At 35.2% G+C, this 14557-nt stretch overlaps 1 protein-coding gene across 2 annotated transcripts in view; it reads left to right on the top strand.

Annotated features, from left to right (window-relative positions):
- RPAP3 (RNA polymerase II associated protein 3) overlaps nt 1-14557 on the top strand; it is a 66188-nt gene that overhangs the window by 42682 nt on the left and 8949 nt on the right. For both annotated transcript variants that reach the window (XM_044679922.1, XM_044679921.1), the window contains exons 11-16: nt 5342-5412; nt 5524-5625; nt 6873-7111; nt 9246-9456; nt 10655-10752; nt 11301-11401. In XM_044679922.1, the coding sequence (XP_044535857.1) occupies nt 5342-5412; nt 5524-5625; nt 6873-7111; nt 9246-9456; nt 10655-10752; nt 11301-11401 (822 nt within the window). The remainder of the gene's footprint in view (nt 1-5341; nt 5413-5523; nt 5626-6872; nt 7112-9245; nt 9457-10654; nt 10753-11300; nt 11402-14557) is intronic.

Consider the following 14557-nt stretch of genomic DNA (forward strand, 5'->3'; position numbering starts at 1 on the left):
CAAATGCCTGGAAAATCGGAATAGAGACCGCCAAGAATTCAGTGAAAAGAAGCACATAGTTCTAGAGTTTAAAATTACCAGCAGTCAGTGAGGATTTGACCATAGATACCAATATCAGGCATGGGTAGAATCCCATGACTGGGTATGAAATATAGGACGTTGGGCAACAAATGGACGAAACAAAAAGAACCAGAAAAGGTAGATTCCTGTGGTGAAAATTTATTAGCAGAAACACCAAAAAGTAAAACAAAGTCTCCAAGCCAAAAAGAAATAGGTTTATGAATTCTTAAAATTTATTTATTTATTTAGAATGTTTTTTTCATGGTTACATGATTCATGATTTTTTCCCACCCCTCTTTCTTCCTCACTCCCAGAACTGATATGTATCATTTTTCAAAACCTATTTACTTACATATTATTCATATTTGCCAAAGAGTGATCTTTTAACGGCAAAACCCCAGTCATATCCCCATTGAACCACGTGATTAAGTATATGTTTTTCTTCTGCATTTCTACTCCCCCAGTTCTTTCTCTGGATGTGGATAGCTTCTTATAGTTTCTCAGGATTGTCCTAAGTCAGTGATGGGCAAACTATTCCCTGCCGGCTAGATGCAGGCTAGATCCAGGCCTTAGTTTGCTCATCACTGCCCTAAGCAATTCCCTAATCACTGCATCTGGATGTGGGGGCATAGTGATTAGGGAATTGCTTAAGGCAGTGATGAGCAAACTAAGGCCTGGATCTGGCCTGCAGGGAATAGTTTGCCCATCACTGTCCTGGGTCATTGAATTGCTGCTAGTAGAAAAGTCCATTACATTCAAATGTACCATAGTGTATTAGTCTCTGGTTACAATGTTCTCCTGGTTCTGCTCCTTTCACTCTGCATCAATTCCTGGAGGTCTTTCCAGTTCACATGGAATCCCTCCAGTTCATTATTCCTTTCAGAACCATAGTATTCCATCACTGTCAGATACCACAATGTGTTTAGCCATTCCCCAATTGAAGGACATCTCCTCATTCTCCAATTTTTTGCCTCTACAAAGAGCATGGCTATGAATATTTTTGTACAAGTATTTTTCCTTATTATCTCTTTGGGCTACAAAGTCAGCAGTGGTATGACTGGATCAAAGGGCAGGCAATCTTTTGAAGCCCTTTGGGCATAATTCCAAATTGCCCTCCAGAATGGTTGAATTAATTCACAACTCCACCAGCAATGCATTAGTGGCCCAATTTTGCCACATCCCCTGCAACAAGAAATAGGTTTATTGAAAGAGGGCTAGTCTCACAATAAAGCTGGACTCTGATCAGCAACTGAAGACCCTGAACCTTGTGAGTAGCTTCCTTATATACCCCAAAACTTATACAAAAGATATAATAATTTTCCAGATATATTTGTAATTACAGAAGAATAAATCAAGAAAAATAAAAATAAAACCTAGAGTAAAAGAGATGGTAAAATCAGATAACAGTGTTTGAACCACAACTTCACATAGTAGAGCATAGGGTGGAGAAGTGTCAGAAAACTTTATGCCTGTTCTATGACTCTTCTTAAAAATGATCCTTTCAGAATTAAGTGATTGCTCTTTTTAGGAATGATTAATATTTACAATCAAATACTTTTTCGGTTCCAACAGGAACTGTTAATTGAATACTGATTCAGTTCCAAAAGGACTAAACTATTAAAAATGCTAAACCTCTAAAAGAATAAAAATACTTCATATAGAATCATATATGATTCAAATATAGAAAATACTCCAGATAGAATTATATCTTGATTTTTATTATATCCTCATCAGTAAAATGAAGAAATTTGAACTTTATCTCATACTTGCAGTTAGGAAAGCACTCTATAAAGATGAACTATTATTTTAAACATCACAGAAACAAAAAATTTTAGAGTCACAGAGAACCTTAGAGATAATTACTATACCCTTTCTTGCTCCCATCACCTGAGATAAAAATGTTACTCAAGATGCTGCAAGCACAGTTAGACCTCTCATTGTTAAGGAATGTGAATGTGCAATCCCCTACCCCCCACCCCATGATTACATCAGCATCAGCAGGTTTTCCAAAATTCATTTATTTTGTTAGATTAGATCAGTAGGTTTTTTTTTACAGTTTTGTTATTTTTGTTTTACTGATGAGGAAACCAAGGTACATAGATAGGTTGCCATTTATCTAAGTTCATAAAGCTGGTAAGTGTTGATACTGAGAGTTTGAACTAGAGTTCCTGTTTGTCAGTTCAATGAGAAGCAGTTGGACAAGCAAAATTACAGAGGAGACATTAGCAATGATTATCAATTACAGAAAACTGAAAAGCTACTTTAGATTTTTCTGAATGGATGGGAAAGTACAGATCTGTATATTTCTCCCTGAACCCTTGAGTGGAGAGCAGAGTTATTAGAAATCCCTAGGAACGCATATATTTTCTAAATATAGTATGATAGAAGCTAGTCAGAATTAAAGATCTGATGAATATCATGATAATTAAAAAAATTATTACTCTTGATTACACAGTCTTCATTTTCTAATCTCTCCCCTTTAATAAAGCCTTAAAATTGTGTGTGTGTGCGCGCCCACAGAGAACTGTTCTAGAAAGCTGCATTAACTCAGTTTACATTATAGTTAGAATTACATACTCTTCTACTTTAGGCCTCTCTTCGGATCCAGTTTGAATAATTGGGGGGAAAAAAATTTCAATTTTGTATAGAGCATTGTGGATATAAATTAAAAAATCAGTTATGGGGGGAAAGAAGTTAGGCTTTTCCATGAAATCTTCCCTGATCACCCCCAGCTAGTAGTGATTTCTCTCTCCCTTTAAATCCTCATAGCTTTTATGGGTGCCTATGTGCCTTATAATTGCACTGACTTCCTTTCTCTTTGTATTATGGTTATTTGTGTTCATGTCTTTACCTACTAGAGTGTTTTTTTGAAGGCAGGGATCATGACTTATTCATATTTGTAGCTCTCATGGGACCTTGTATATAGCAGGAGCTCAGATACTATATTTTTAAGTTTTATTTATCTATTTTTAAAATAAATACAAGAAGACAGAATTTTTCTTTCTTTTTTTTTTCTTTCCTATTCTACAGTATGGCAAAGCAGTGATGGGCAAACTTTTTTAAAGAGGGGCCAAAGGAAAGGACATGCTCATCTGTCAGTCTGTTTCTAAGGCAACTCTTTCAAAGTTTCATTGTATTGTATCCTACTCATTGTATTCATCAGATTAGGAATAATGTCCCGTGGCTGGATAGAACATTTCAGGGGGCTGCATCTGGTCCGTGGGGCGTAGTTTGCCCATCACTGGCATAGTGGATAGAAAGCTGACCTTGGAGTCAAGGACACATGAATTCAGTTCCTTCTCTGGCATATACTGGCTCTATGACACTGAGAAAGATTTTATCTTCTCAGTGCCTCCAAGTAACTTTAAGACTTTTAAGTGGAAGAGTTGTTGCCAGCATTGATAAAAGGAAGGTCTTCACTGAATATTTCCTTCATCTATGACAGTGATTCCCAAAGTGGGCACCACCGCCCCCTGGTGGGTGCTGCAGCGATCCAGGGAGGCGGTGATGGCCACAGGTGCATTTGGGGGCGGTGAATAACTGTAAGGGGGTGGTGATAGTATGTAACAGGGAGCACTAAGTGACGGTAGGCCAAAAAAGTTTGGGAACCACTGATCTATGAAATCATGGGTCTGGAACAAAATTTTCAAAGCTACTTCTCCTAAAATATCTTTTTATAGAAGATTTGGTAATGAAGGAAATCTAGAAAACCAAATTGAAGAATATTAACCTCCAGAATAGTGGAGGAGAAAGGAGATTGACTTTCAAAAGAGAAGTCATTGTCTACAAAGGCTGGGACTAGAATCTAGATTTTTTTCTCTCTAGACAGCTTTTTTCCACTTGATTAAATCAACACAGAATTTTGTTTTATATTAATCTCGATACTAGCATTCTAAATTCTAATTCATTGCTTTATGTTGTGGAAGTAATCTTTTAATATTGATTTTTAAAATTTCTCTTTTCTTTTTTTTTTTTTGAAATTTTATTTTTTAGAAAAATTTTCCATGGTTACATGATTCATGTTCTTACTCACCCCCATAACCCTCCCTCCCCGTAACAAATGCGCATTTCCACTGGTTTTTACATGTCATTGATCAAGACCTATTTCCATATTATTGATTAGGGTGGTTGTTTATAGAGTCTACATCCAAAATCATGTCCACATCAACCTATGTGTTCAAGCAGTTGTTTTTCTTCTTTGTTTCCACTCCTGTAGTTCTTCCTCTGAATGTGGGTAGTTTTCTTTTCCATAAATCCCTCAGAATTGTCCTGGGTCATTGCATTGCTGCTAGTACAGAAGTTTGTGGAAGTAATCTGAGATTCTCATGGTCTGTACCAAGAATACAAATTTGAGAGATCCTTCTCAGTTCTATTCAAAGATTTTTTTTTAAACCCTTATGTTCCATCGTAGAACCAATGCTCTGCATTGGTTCTAAGGCAGAAGAGTGGTAAGTGGCAATTGGAGTTGAGTGACTTGCCCAGGATCACACAGCTAGAAAGTGTCTGAGGCCAGGTTTGAATCCAGGACCTCCTAACTCCAGACCTGGTGTTCTCTCCACTGGTTGTTAACCTAGCTACCCCTACAATGTATTCTTTTTTTTTTAATTTAATAATTTTTATTTTTTAGAAAAGTTAACATGGTCGCATGATTCATGCTCTTACTTTCCCCTTGACCCCCCGACTCCCCCCCAATGGCCGATGCATATTTCCACTGGTTTTATCATGTGTCCTTGATCAAGACCTATTTCCAAATTGTTGATAGTTGCATTGGTGTGGTAGTTTCGAGTCTACATCCCCAATCATGTCCGCTTCAACCCATGTGTTCAAGCAGTTGTTTTTCTTCTGTGTTTCCTCTCCTGCAGTTCTTCCTCTGAATGTGGGTAGCGTCTTTACCATAAATCCCTCAGAGCTGTCCTGTGTCATTGCTTTCTGCTGGTACAGAAGCCCATTACATTCAATTTTACCACAGTGTATCCATCTCTGTGTACAATGTTCTCCTGGCTCTGCTCCTTTCACTCTGCATCCCGGAGGTCTTTCCAGTTCACATGGAATTCCTCCAGTTCATTATTCCTTTGAGCACAATAGTATTCCATCCCTAGAATGTATTCTTAATCCTCATTTAATTTACTGCCAAATGCTATTCTCCCTTGAATGTCTTGCTCTGTTTACTAACACATTTAAGTGTAACCTTGGTAGGAAGACATGGTATTATTGTCTGAACATATAATCTCATGGACTCTTTTAATACTTTGCTTATTATACCACCCCCTTTTTTTTTTAGACTTCACAACAGTTTTAAATCTTGAACCAGGAAATAAGCAAGCGATAAATGAACTTTCCAGGATTAAAAAAGTATGTATTCTTGTCATAGTAGCATTTTAAAGTTCTGATATGTAAAAATATTGAATTTGTTACTTATTTCATTTGATGATATCAGATAATCATCTCACATTCATTTTTAAGGAACTAATTGAAAAAGGACTATGGGCTGATGTGTTTGATAAATCAACCGAAAGGCAAAACTTGGTAAAACCAATTGATAAACCACTTCATCTTAGATCAAATGTAAGTATAACCTTTTCTAATAAATTGAATTTTCTCTTTTAATATTAGTGCTATCTCAATAATTGCTGGACATTTACTTGTATTCATAATATCAAGAAATTTAATACAAATGTTTGAAAGGTAAACATCGAAAGCTCTACTTTGAGAAGTAGTATATAATTGCTAGCATTGTTGAGATGTAAATAAGAAAATAATAGAGCTTTTTAAATTCCCAAAATTAAAGAATGTTTTAGAATATTTTGCATAGCAAACTTAAATTTCATTACTTTTTAAAAAATAAGTTAATGATCATTTTCTCAGTCTTTCCTCTAGTTTCTTTTCCCTCCTCCCAACATTTCTCTTCCCTTTCTTATTTTTCCCTTCTCTTTCCTAAAGTAAAGAGGAAACTGAGTGTAAAAGCAGAATAGTGAACTTCCTTTAGAAGCACTACTCTATATTCTACCTCCTTCATACCAAAGGAATTTAAGACCAGATGCCCAGGACCTTAGAATATATAAGCAGTCCCTGAACCCCACCACTATCCTAAGTATATTCTCCACTTGTTCCTTAGCATTTTAGAGACCTCATGATGAGAAACCTGTCCTGTGGGGTGAGGAATGGGGTAAAGGCCACTCTGGTGGACATCCCTTCACAGTTGATTTGAGGTGGGCCTTTCTTTCCGCAGTCTCTACTTCAGGGCTCTGGGAAGAAGCAATATTAACATCTCTAAGCTGATACCATTGCTTGTGAAATACTTTTGTCTCAGCCAGTGCTGTCTCAAGGGGTTGCTTGGAGACAACCATCTATTAGTAACCTTCTGGAAGTTCAGTTGGGGTCTATCTAGCCCATGGCCTCTAGTTTCTCCCAACCCCCCACCTGCCAGATAAATTGTTGCTTTTGCAGGAGGTGCTTCAGGAAGGATTGACGTGATGGAAATTGAGGTTCTTTCTAGTATTGTGGCAAAGCAGGCTTCTGCAGATTTAGCAGAGAACCCTGGACTTAGAACTAAGAAAGTCCCAAAGCATAGGGTGAACTAATAACTGGAATTATTTCCACAACTTTTCAGAATATGCTCCATATGTTTGAGAATATCCTGGTTCTTTTACTAAGTAGGGCCAATAAAGAAGTCCACCAAATTTTGAGGATTAGTCTGAAGCAAGTTGGCCAAAAGAATGTTGTGTCCCTTGAATTTGTCCAGATATTTTGTGGTATTGATGGTAATCTTCAACCATTAGTGTGCAAGTTTGACTTTTCATCATTCAATTTAGAAACCATTGAAGACAGTCGCCATTGAAGAAATTGGTAACTTGGTGCAAAATATTGATTTGCCAGCAACAAATACCATTTCCGTGTTAGAGACCAATTGTATTAATCCAACAAATGTTACGAAAGTGTCTGCTATTACAAACAAAAAGAATTCAAGCCAAGATGATCTTTTGCCCACAACTGATACTCCAAGAGCAAAAGTATCAAAAATAGAAGAAATCCCAGATACTCCAGTCCTACAGTGAGTACAAATATGCACATTTGATAATGTTCTATGGGGACATGATTGCCATGGAAAAACTTACTATGTTTAATTATGCTGAGCTTTACTACTGTTAAAAGGTAAAGCAACTGCCCAGTTTTGCTTTAGAGTAGAATCATATAGTACTTTAAATTTTTACTAGTTTTTTATTTGAAATATATGAGATTTTGCATAAGGAAATAAAAAGAAAGCATATAAAACCTTTATCAGTGCTTGTTTACTGCAAAAAAATAATTTTTTACAGGCATACCCTGTCCTACATTGTACATTAATTTTGTGAAAACAAAGCATTAGGTGAAATAACATGATAGTTGTTGTTATGAGCAGTAGTTACTTATTATGTACATGAAAGTAAACATTATAATGACTGAAAATAGAAATTAGAGAATTTAATGCCATTGAAGCCCAAGCACTAGTACAGATCATCATTATCAATCCATTTTTCTTCTCTAGAGACCAGCTTTAAGATGTTATAGAGGCTTAGAGTTATGGTGGAGTGTGATTATAGGTTTTTTTTTTTTTTAAACCCTTACCTTCTGTCTTGGAGTCAATACTGTGTATTGGCTCCTAGGTGGAAGAGTGGTAAGGGTAAGCAATGGGGGTCAAGTGACTTGCCCAGGGTCACACAGCTGGGAAGTGTCTGAGGCCAGATTTTAACCTAGGACCTCCCGTCTCTAGGCCTGGCTCTCCATCCACTGAGCTACCCCGCTGCCCCCGTGATTATAGGTTTTTAAAGATATTGTTGAGACAGGAACAATTAGGGCAGCATTATGCAAGATGTATGAATGTATAAAAAATATCTTGAGTGTGCAGTATAGAGTTTATAGTTCAGAAGATATTCTTCAACCATTTTTTAAAATCTTTTAGTATAATTAATTTTTATAATTTAAAAACATTCAAAGGATGACAAATGGCTCCAGTTATTTGCATTAAGGATGTTTTTTATATATGACTTTATATTTTTTTAAAGTAACATTTTTCCCTAATGGTGGAAAAGTATATGGTAATAGTAATTTAATGTATTTAGGCTAACATTATTTATTTATTTATTTATTTAGAATGTTTTCCCATGGCTACAAGATTCACAAATCTCTCCACCCCCTCCCCAACTCTTTCCTCTCCCTCCCAAATCTGACAAGCAGTTCCACTGGGTTTTACGTATATTATTGTTCAAAACCGTTTTCTCTGTTATTCATATCTGTAATAGAGTGGTCCCTCTGTATACAATTTTCTCCTGGTTCTGCTCCTTTTGCTCTGGCATCATTCCTGGAGGTCATTCCAGTTCACATGGAATTCCTCAAGTTCTTTATTCCTTTCAGCACAATAATATTCCATCACCCGCATATACCACAATTTGTTCAGCCATTCCCCAATAGAAGGACATCCCCTCATTTTCCAATTTTTCGTTGCCACAAAGAACGCTGTGGTAAATATTTTTGTTCAAGTTTTTTTCCATTTTAATCTCTGGGGTACAAACCCAGCAGTGGTATGGCTGGGTTAAAGGGTAGGCACTTCTTTAATAGGCTAACTTTATTTAAGCAAGTTTTTGTTTCAGCTTAATTTTCATAAACTTTTTAATTAAAATGATTGCCTCATCAAAAAGCTAACAAGAAGGTGCTTATTAAAGGGAAGCATTTCTCCATTTTTAAAAAAACTTTTGCCTGGAATGAAGACTTTTTTCAGTGTTTAATAGTCAAAAGATAAACAGTTACATCCTTCCTCTTCTCACCACCTTTTGTTTAAGTTCTGGGGATGGGAAAAATTATATAACATGGGCAATTAGTAGACTCTGGAGAAAGTCCATGGTCTAATTCAATTTTTTTTTTTTAAAAAGGATATTAATTTTCCTAGCCAAGAATGGTTTTGCTTAGGCAGCTTGATGTTGAACTGAAAGAGACCTAGAACAAGATTCAACTCCTGTTTGTCACCCAGGACTAAGTGACCACAGGCCAGCCTTCTAACCTTCATGAGCTTCATTTTGCTCTTCTTTGAAATAAAGATAACTTCTATAGCACCTATTGCACAGGATTGTTTGACTGAAATAAGATAGTATACGCAAAGTACTTTGCTGGGATTAAAATGTTAAATAAACATGTTATTAAATATTTTTCAGATCTCATACCAATATAAAAGTGGATTCATCAACTATACAGCAGTCTACTGTACATCAGTCTTTTGGTAGGAAAAATTCCACTGAAATAGAAAAAATATCTGTTCCATTTATTACAACTGTTCTTCCAGCAATACCTGCAAACTCATTTCAGCTTGAATCTGATTTCAGAAAGCTGAAAAATTCTCCAGATATGTTATATCAATATTTAAAGGTAAGTGATTTGAATTAGTAGTTCTCTTTAAAACAAAGCTGAGTGCCATATAATTTTTATAACCAGCCTTGGCCCAGAGAACAGATGAGGAGATGCATTTACTTTCTTTCCTTGGAGAGGTGGTAGACTTTGGATGCAGAATGTTGCATACTTTGTCAGATGTGTTGGCTTGGTTTTGCTTAACTTTTTCTTTTTAACAAAGAAAAAATTCAGTTATGTGCCTGGAAATAATGATGATTTAAAAAATAAAATGTATCCATAGTACTTTAAATTTTAAAAATAAACATCAAGCCTTTACCCATCACCTAATATCATATGGACTTATATAAAAATGAATCCATATAGAAAATCAGCAAGCATTTAATAAGTGCCAGATTCTATGTTAGGCAGTGAAGATACAAAAAAGATGGAGTTTAAGGGAGGATAATAGGGCTTCACAATCATAGGGCTATTTGGAGGAGGGAAGAATTTGAATGGAAAGAAATGAGTTCTATTTTGGCATGTTGTTCTAACTAAGCTGAAATATCTGGGCAAAGGAACTTGTTTTCCTTTGCATTGTTTTCTCTGTTGCACCATTTATCATCTAGTACAATGATTCCCAAAGTGGGCACTACCGCCCCCTGGTGGGTGCTGCAGCGATCCAGGGAGGCAGTGATGGCCACACTTTTTTGTATTACATTCTATTCTGAGTTCGATAAATAGTTTCATAATTCCCAGGGGGCGCTAAGTAATATTTTTTCTGGAAAGGGGGCGGTAGGCCAAAAAAGTTTGGGAACCACTGATCTAGTATATTAATGTGAATTATATATGTAAATGTAAAAATGTAAATTACACATATTAACATTTTAACCTCTTCTACTCAAGCTCTTTAAGATAACGAAACAAATCCTTTTTTTTTTTTTAAAAAAAGTCATTTTTGATAGAGCTTTTTAAAATTCTGCTTTTCTAGACCTAAAAATAAGTTACAAAGATTATTGGTTATCTTGTGTTTTCTATAGGCTGTAATTTCTTTGTACATTCCACTATATCCTTTGAATTTAGTGTGAATCCCCAAGTCTAAAACACACAGAAGTCATACCTCATCTCTGAATTTGTTCTCTGTTTAAGTGCCTGGTGAAAAATGAGATTCATGGTTGTGATTTTTATAAACTTTTAACATATAATTCAGTAAATTTTGTACCTATTCTTTTTTTTCAAGCAAATTGAACCTTCTCTCTATCCTAAGCTGTTTCAAAAATCTTTAGAGCCTGATGTATTCAACCAGATTTTGAAAACTCTGCATGATTTTTACATTGAGTAAGTTGAATTTCTTAATTATCTTAATACATTGCTAAGCTCTACTCTTTTACTATAATGTAGGCGATTCATTGCTATTGAATTCATTGAATGAATTACACGAAATATAATAAATGAAAATATCTTTCCAGTGAAACTTATGGTTACAGAAACTTTAAAAGAAATATTAAGTATTGAAATTGGAAAGAAAAATGGCAAAGAGGAGGGAGAAGAGAGCAGATAGTCTAATGTATAAATAGGCTAATTTATCTTTTCTTCAGATCCAGAGATGGATTTATTATAATCCCTTTTCATTTAGTTTACTTGAGTTGATTCATTACTTAGTTCTTAGAAAAATTTAAAAATCTCAATTTTTCAGATGTAAAAAGTCCCAAACCTCTGAGAAATTACAACAGTATTATGAAAATTCTACTCTAAAATAGAACAAAGGAAAAATGTACTGCTAAAAGAAAAATCTAGCACTTTTAAGATTAATTACAAATCTTAGAAAATTTTAGAAGTACACCACTTTTGATTTGTCATTTGTTTTCTTCTTTGTATCATTTCAGCAAAGAAAAACCATCACTTATCCTTGAAATTTTGCAAAGACTATCTGAACTAAAAAGATTTGATATGGCGGTAATGTTTATGTCTGAATCAGAAAAAAAGGGTAAGTAATATAAAAAATTCCATTCTTGGAAATTCCTACATGTCTTTTAAACATAAATTTTTAAGGATTTGGATAAGTTCCTCATTTTAAAAATGAGGTATTTGGAGCAAATAAATTTTGAGGTGTCTTCCAGCACTTAGTAATCATTTGGATCATTTTCATTCTTTTTCATATATTGACATTACTGTAATCATTTATTTTTATAATGATACAACTATACATTAAATTTATTTTTGGTAGGGGAAAGTGAGGGAGGAGACTGGGTCTCCCTATCTTGCTCAGGTCAGAAGTACAATAGTCGCTCATGACCCCAGTTTCAATATTGATTGGCCTGGAATATTTGACCAGCTCCATTTTCCTTACCTGGATCATTTGATTCTTCTTATGTAGCCTTGTGCCAGGCTTAGTACAGACACCTGGTGATCAACTTTAGCCCTAACCTTCCTTGGAGCAGGAACTACAAGGCATGTTCCATCAAGATTGACTACCATAGGATTTTGAATAATAGAGAAGGGTTTATACTGTATATATTAGACAAGAAAACATTTGTGTTTTTTCCCTAATTTTCAGTTAATCAGAAAATTAATTTAGTTGTAATAACCCATTAAGAATCTTTTTAGTCAAGAGTTTAAATTTTTTTTTCTTTTTTTGCTGCTATTATTGTGCCTGCCAGGTACTGTCCTCATTGTGAACTAAGTTCTTGCAAACAGATTCATCTCAGGTTCTAAGTAAATATAGTCAAGTAATTGTAATTATCTATTCTAGACCAACAAGGGTATCTAAAAATGTACATATTCTCAGAGGAAAATAATTTGAGAGTTAAAAGGCACCCAATTTCTATTCCAAATTATGCCTTTAAAAAGATTTTCTTATATAATATCCATCAAGCAGTCATGTAGCCTTTGCTTGAAGACCCCACTGCCTTCTAAGGCATGAACTGTTTTTACATGCCTCTAATAGTAGTAGAAAGTTTTTCTTGACATCAAGCTTAAATTTACTGCTCTCTAATTTCTGCCCATTGATCCTATTTTTGACTTGCAGGGACCAACAGAACAAATAAAATTTCCCCTCCATATGATAGCCCTTCAAATCCTGGAAGACACCAGATCACCTCTAAGTGTTCCCTTTTCTATGCCAAACATCTCTGGTTTCGCCAACTGGTCCTCAAATGGCTTGAACTCAGTACCTTTTACCACCTTGTTTGCTGTCTTCTAAATGCTCTTCTTATGGATATCCTCTCTAAAATGTTCTCAGAATTTAGCACAGTGTTTCAGATATTCTATTATTGGGTGGAGGAGAGACAATATAAAATAAAAATAAACATTATTATGAGATGAAGTGAAGTTGAAATCCAGAGAGAGTAGAGCAGACCACAAAATATAACATTAAAGCTTAATGCAGGGCAGCTAGATGGTTCAGTGGATAGAGAGTCAGGCTTAGAGACAGATCTTGGGTTCATATTTGACCTCAGACACTTCCTAGCTTGTGTGATTCTGGGCAAGTCACTTATAACCCCAGTTGCCCAGCCCTTATAGCTCTTCTACCTTGGAACCAGTACTTTGTATCAATTAGAAGATAGAAGGTGAGGTTTTGTGTTTGTTTTTTTTAATTGAAAAAAAGCATAAGACCACCAGGACACTCCTAAATTTACATGGAATGATTAGTGATTGTTTTTTGGCTCTAGCCATTGAAACAGTTCCAATTCTGTCCCAAATATCATGTGGTTCACTTCTGTCTTTTTCATAAGAATAATATGAGAGGGGCCTTATCAAGTGCTTTGCAAAAATCTTGGTAAACTACATCTGCTGCATTCCCATTAGTAACCCTGGCAAAGTGCCTGGTGTGGCCTGTTCTTCATGAATCCATGATGGCTTCTAGCAATTGTAACTTCCTTTTCCTAGATATTTGTTAACCCTCTCTTTAAATAAGTCTAGAATTTTTTTCATGAAGTAAAGTCATTTTGTAGATTTTGTTCTTTTCCCTTTTTTTTGAAAATCAGGGGATGTGCCCTGTTCTAGTCTTTAAATACCTCTCTTGTTCTTCTCAGTCTTAGCTATCACTAACTGACTTGCAACTGCCAATTCTTTCAGAGTATCCAAGAATTTAGGTCTTCTGGGCCTGATGATTTTACTCATCAAGGCTGCTAGTGTCCTTTTTGCATTGGCATTGATACTTTTTTGCCACTTTTGTTCTGACATGGTCCAAAGGTCATTTTCTTTGGTAGTGAAAACAGAAATAAAATAAAAATTGAGCAGCTCTGCCTTCATTTTATTGTCAGGTTTCATTCCCACCCACTCTGAACATCAACCTTCTATTTTGCATAGACACACACTTTTAGATATCATTTTCATTTCTGACTATATCCCTTCCTGTTCCCTAACCTAGCATGCCATTCCTAGTAATAAAAAAAATTTTTTTTTAATAGTACTTGAGCAAAACTAATGGCCCCAACAACCAAATCTGAAAGTTAATACAATGAAAAGAAGGTAGTGAATTTATTTTTATCTCTTTGGGGTCAGAGTTGGTCATAATAATTATGTAATGTTCACTTTCAGTTTTATTAGTTCTTTTCCTTTATATTGCTGTGTAGTCATTGTGTATATTGTGTTCCTAGTTATGCTTACTTCACACTAGTTTCTATGAGTCTTACCATTCTCCTTTCAGTTAATATTCTTAATTTTTACGGCATAGTGTATTCTATTGTATAGAGGTACCACAATTTTTTTAGCTATTCCCCAGTGATTATACTTCAACTTTGTTTCCAGTTCTCTTTGCTGCCACAAAGAGCTCTGAATATTTTTATATAGGCCCTTTCTTTTTGTGGACCCTTTCTATCTTTGAGATTTGGAGAATAGTATAGTGGTGAGATTTGTATCAACTAGTTAATAATTTTTTAGCACAGTTCTAAGTTCTCTGACATCATTGGACCAATTCATAACACCACCCACAGTATTAGTGTGCTTTGCTTTCTACAGCCAGCTATTTTTCTTTCTTAGTTTACTGGTTGTGTGTTGAGACCTCAGAGTTGTTTTGAATTACATTTCTTTTCATAATAATTTGGAGCAGTATTTCATATGGTTGTGAATATTTTGCAATCCATAAATTATTCTTTGCAATTAGGAACCACATTTGTCTTACTTGTTGCCTAGATTCCAC

The sequence above is a fragment of the Gracilinanus agilis genome, chromosome 5 (assembly GCF_016433145.1).
Source record: "Gracilinanus agilis isolate LMUSP501 chromosome 5, AgileGrace, whole genome shotgun sequence".
Classification (NCBI taxonomy): domain Eukaryota; kingdom Metazoa; phylum Chordata; class Mammalia; order Didelphimorphia; family Didelphidae; genus Gracilinanus; species Gracilinanus agilis.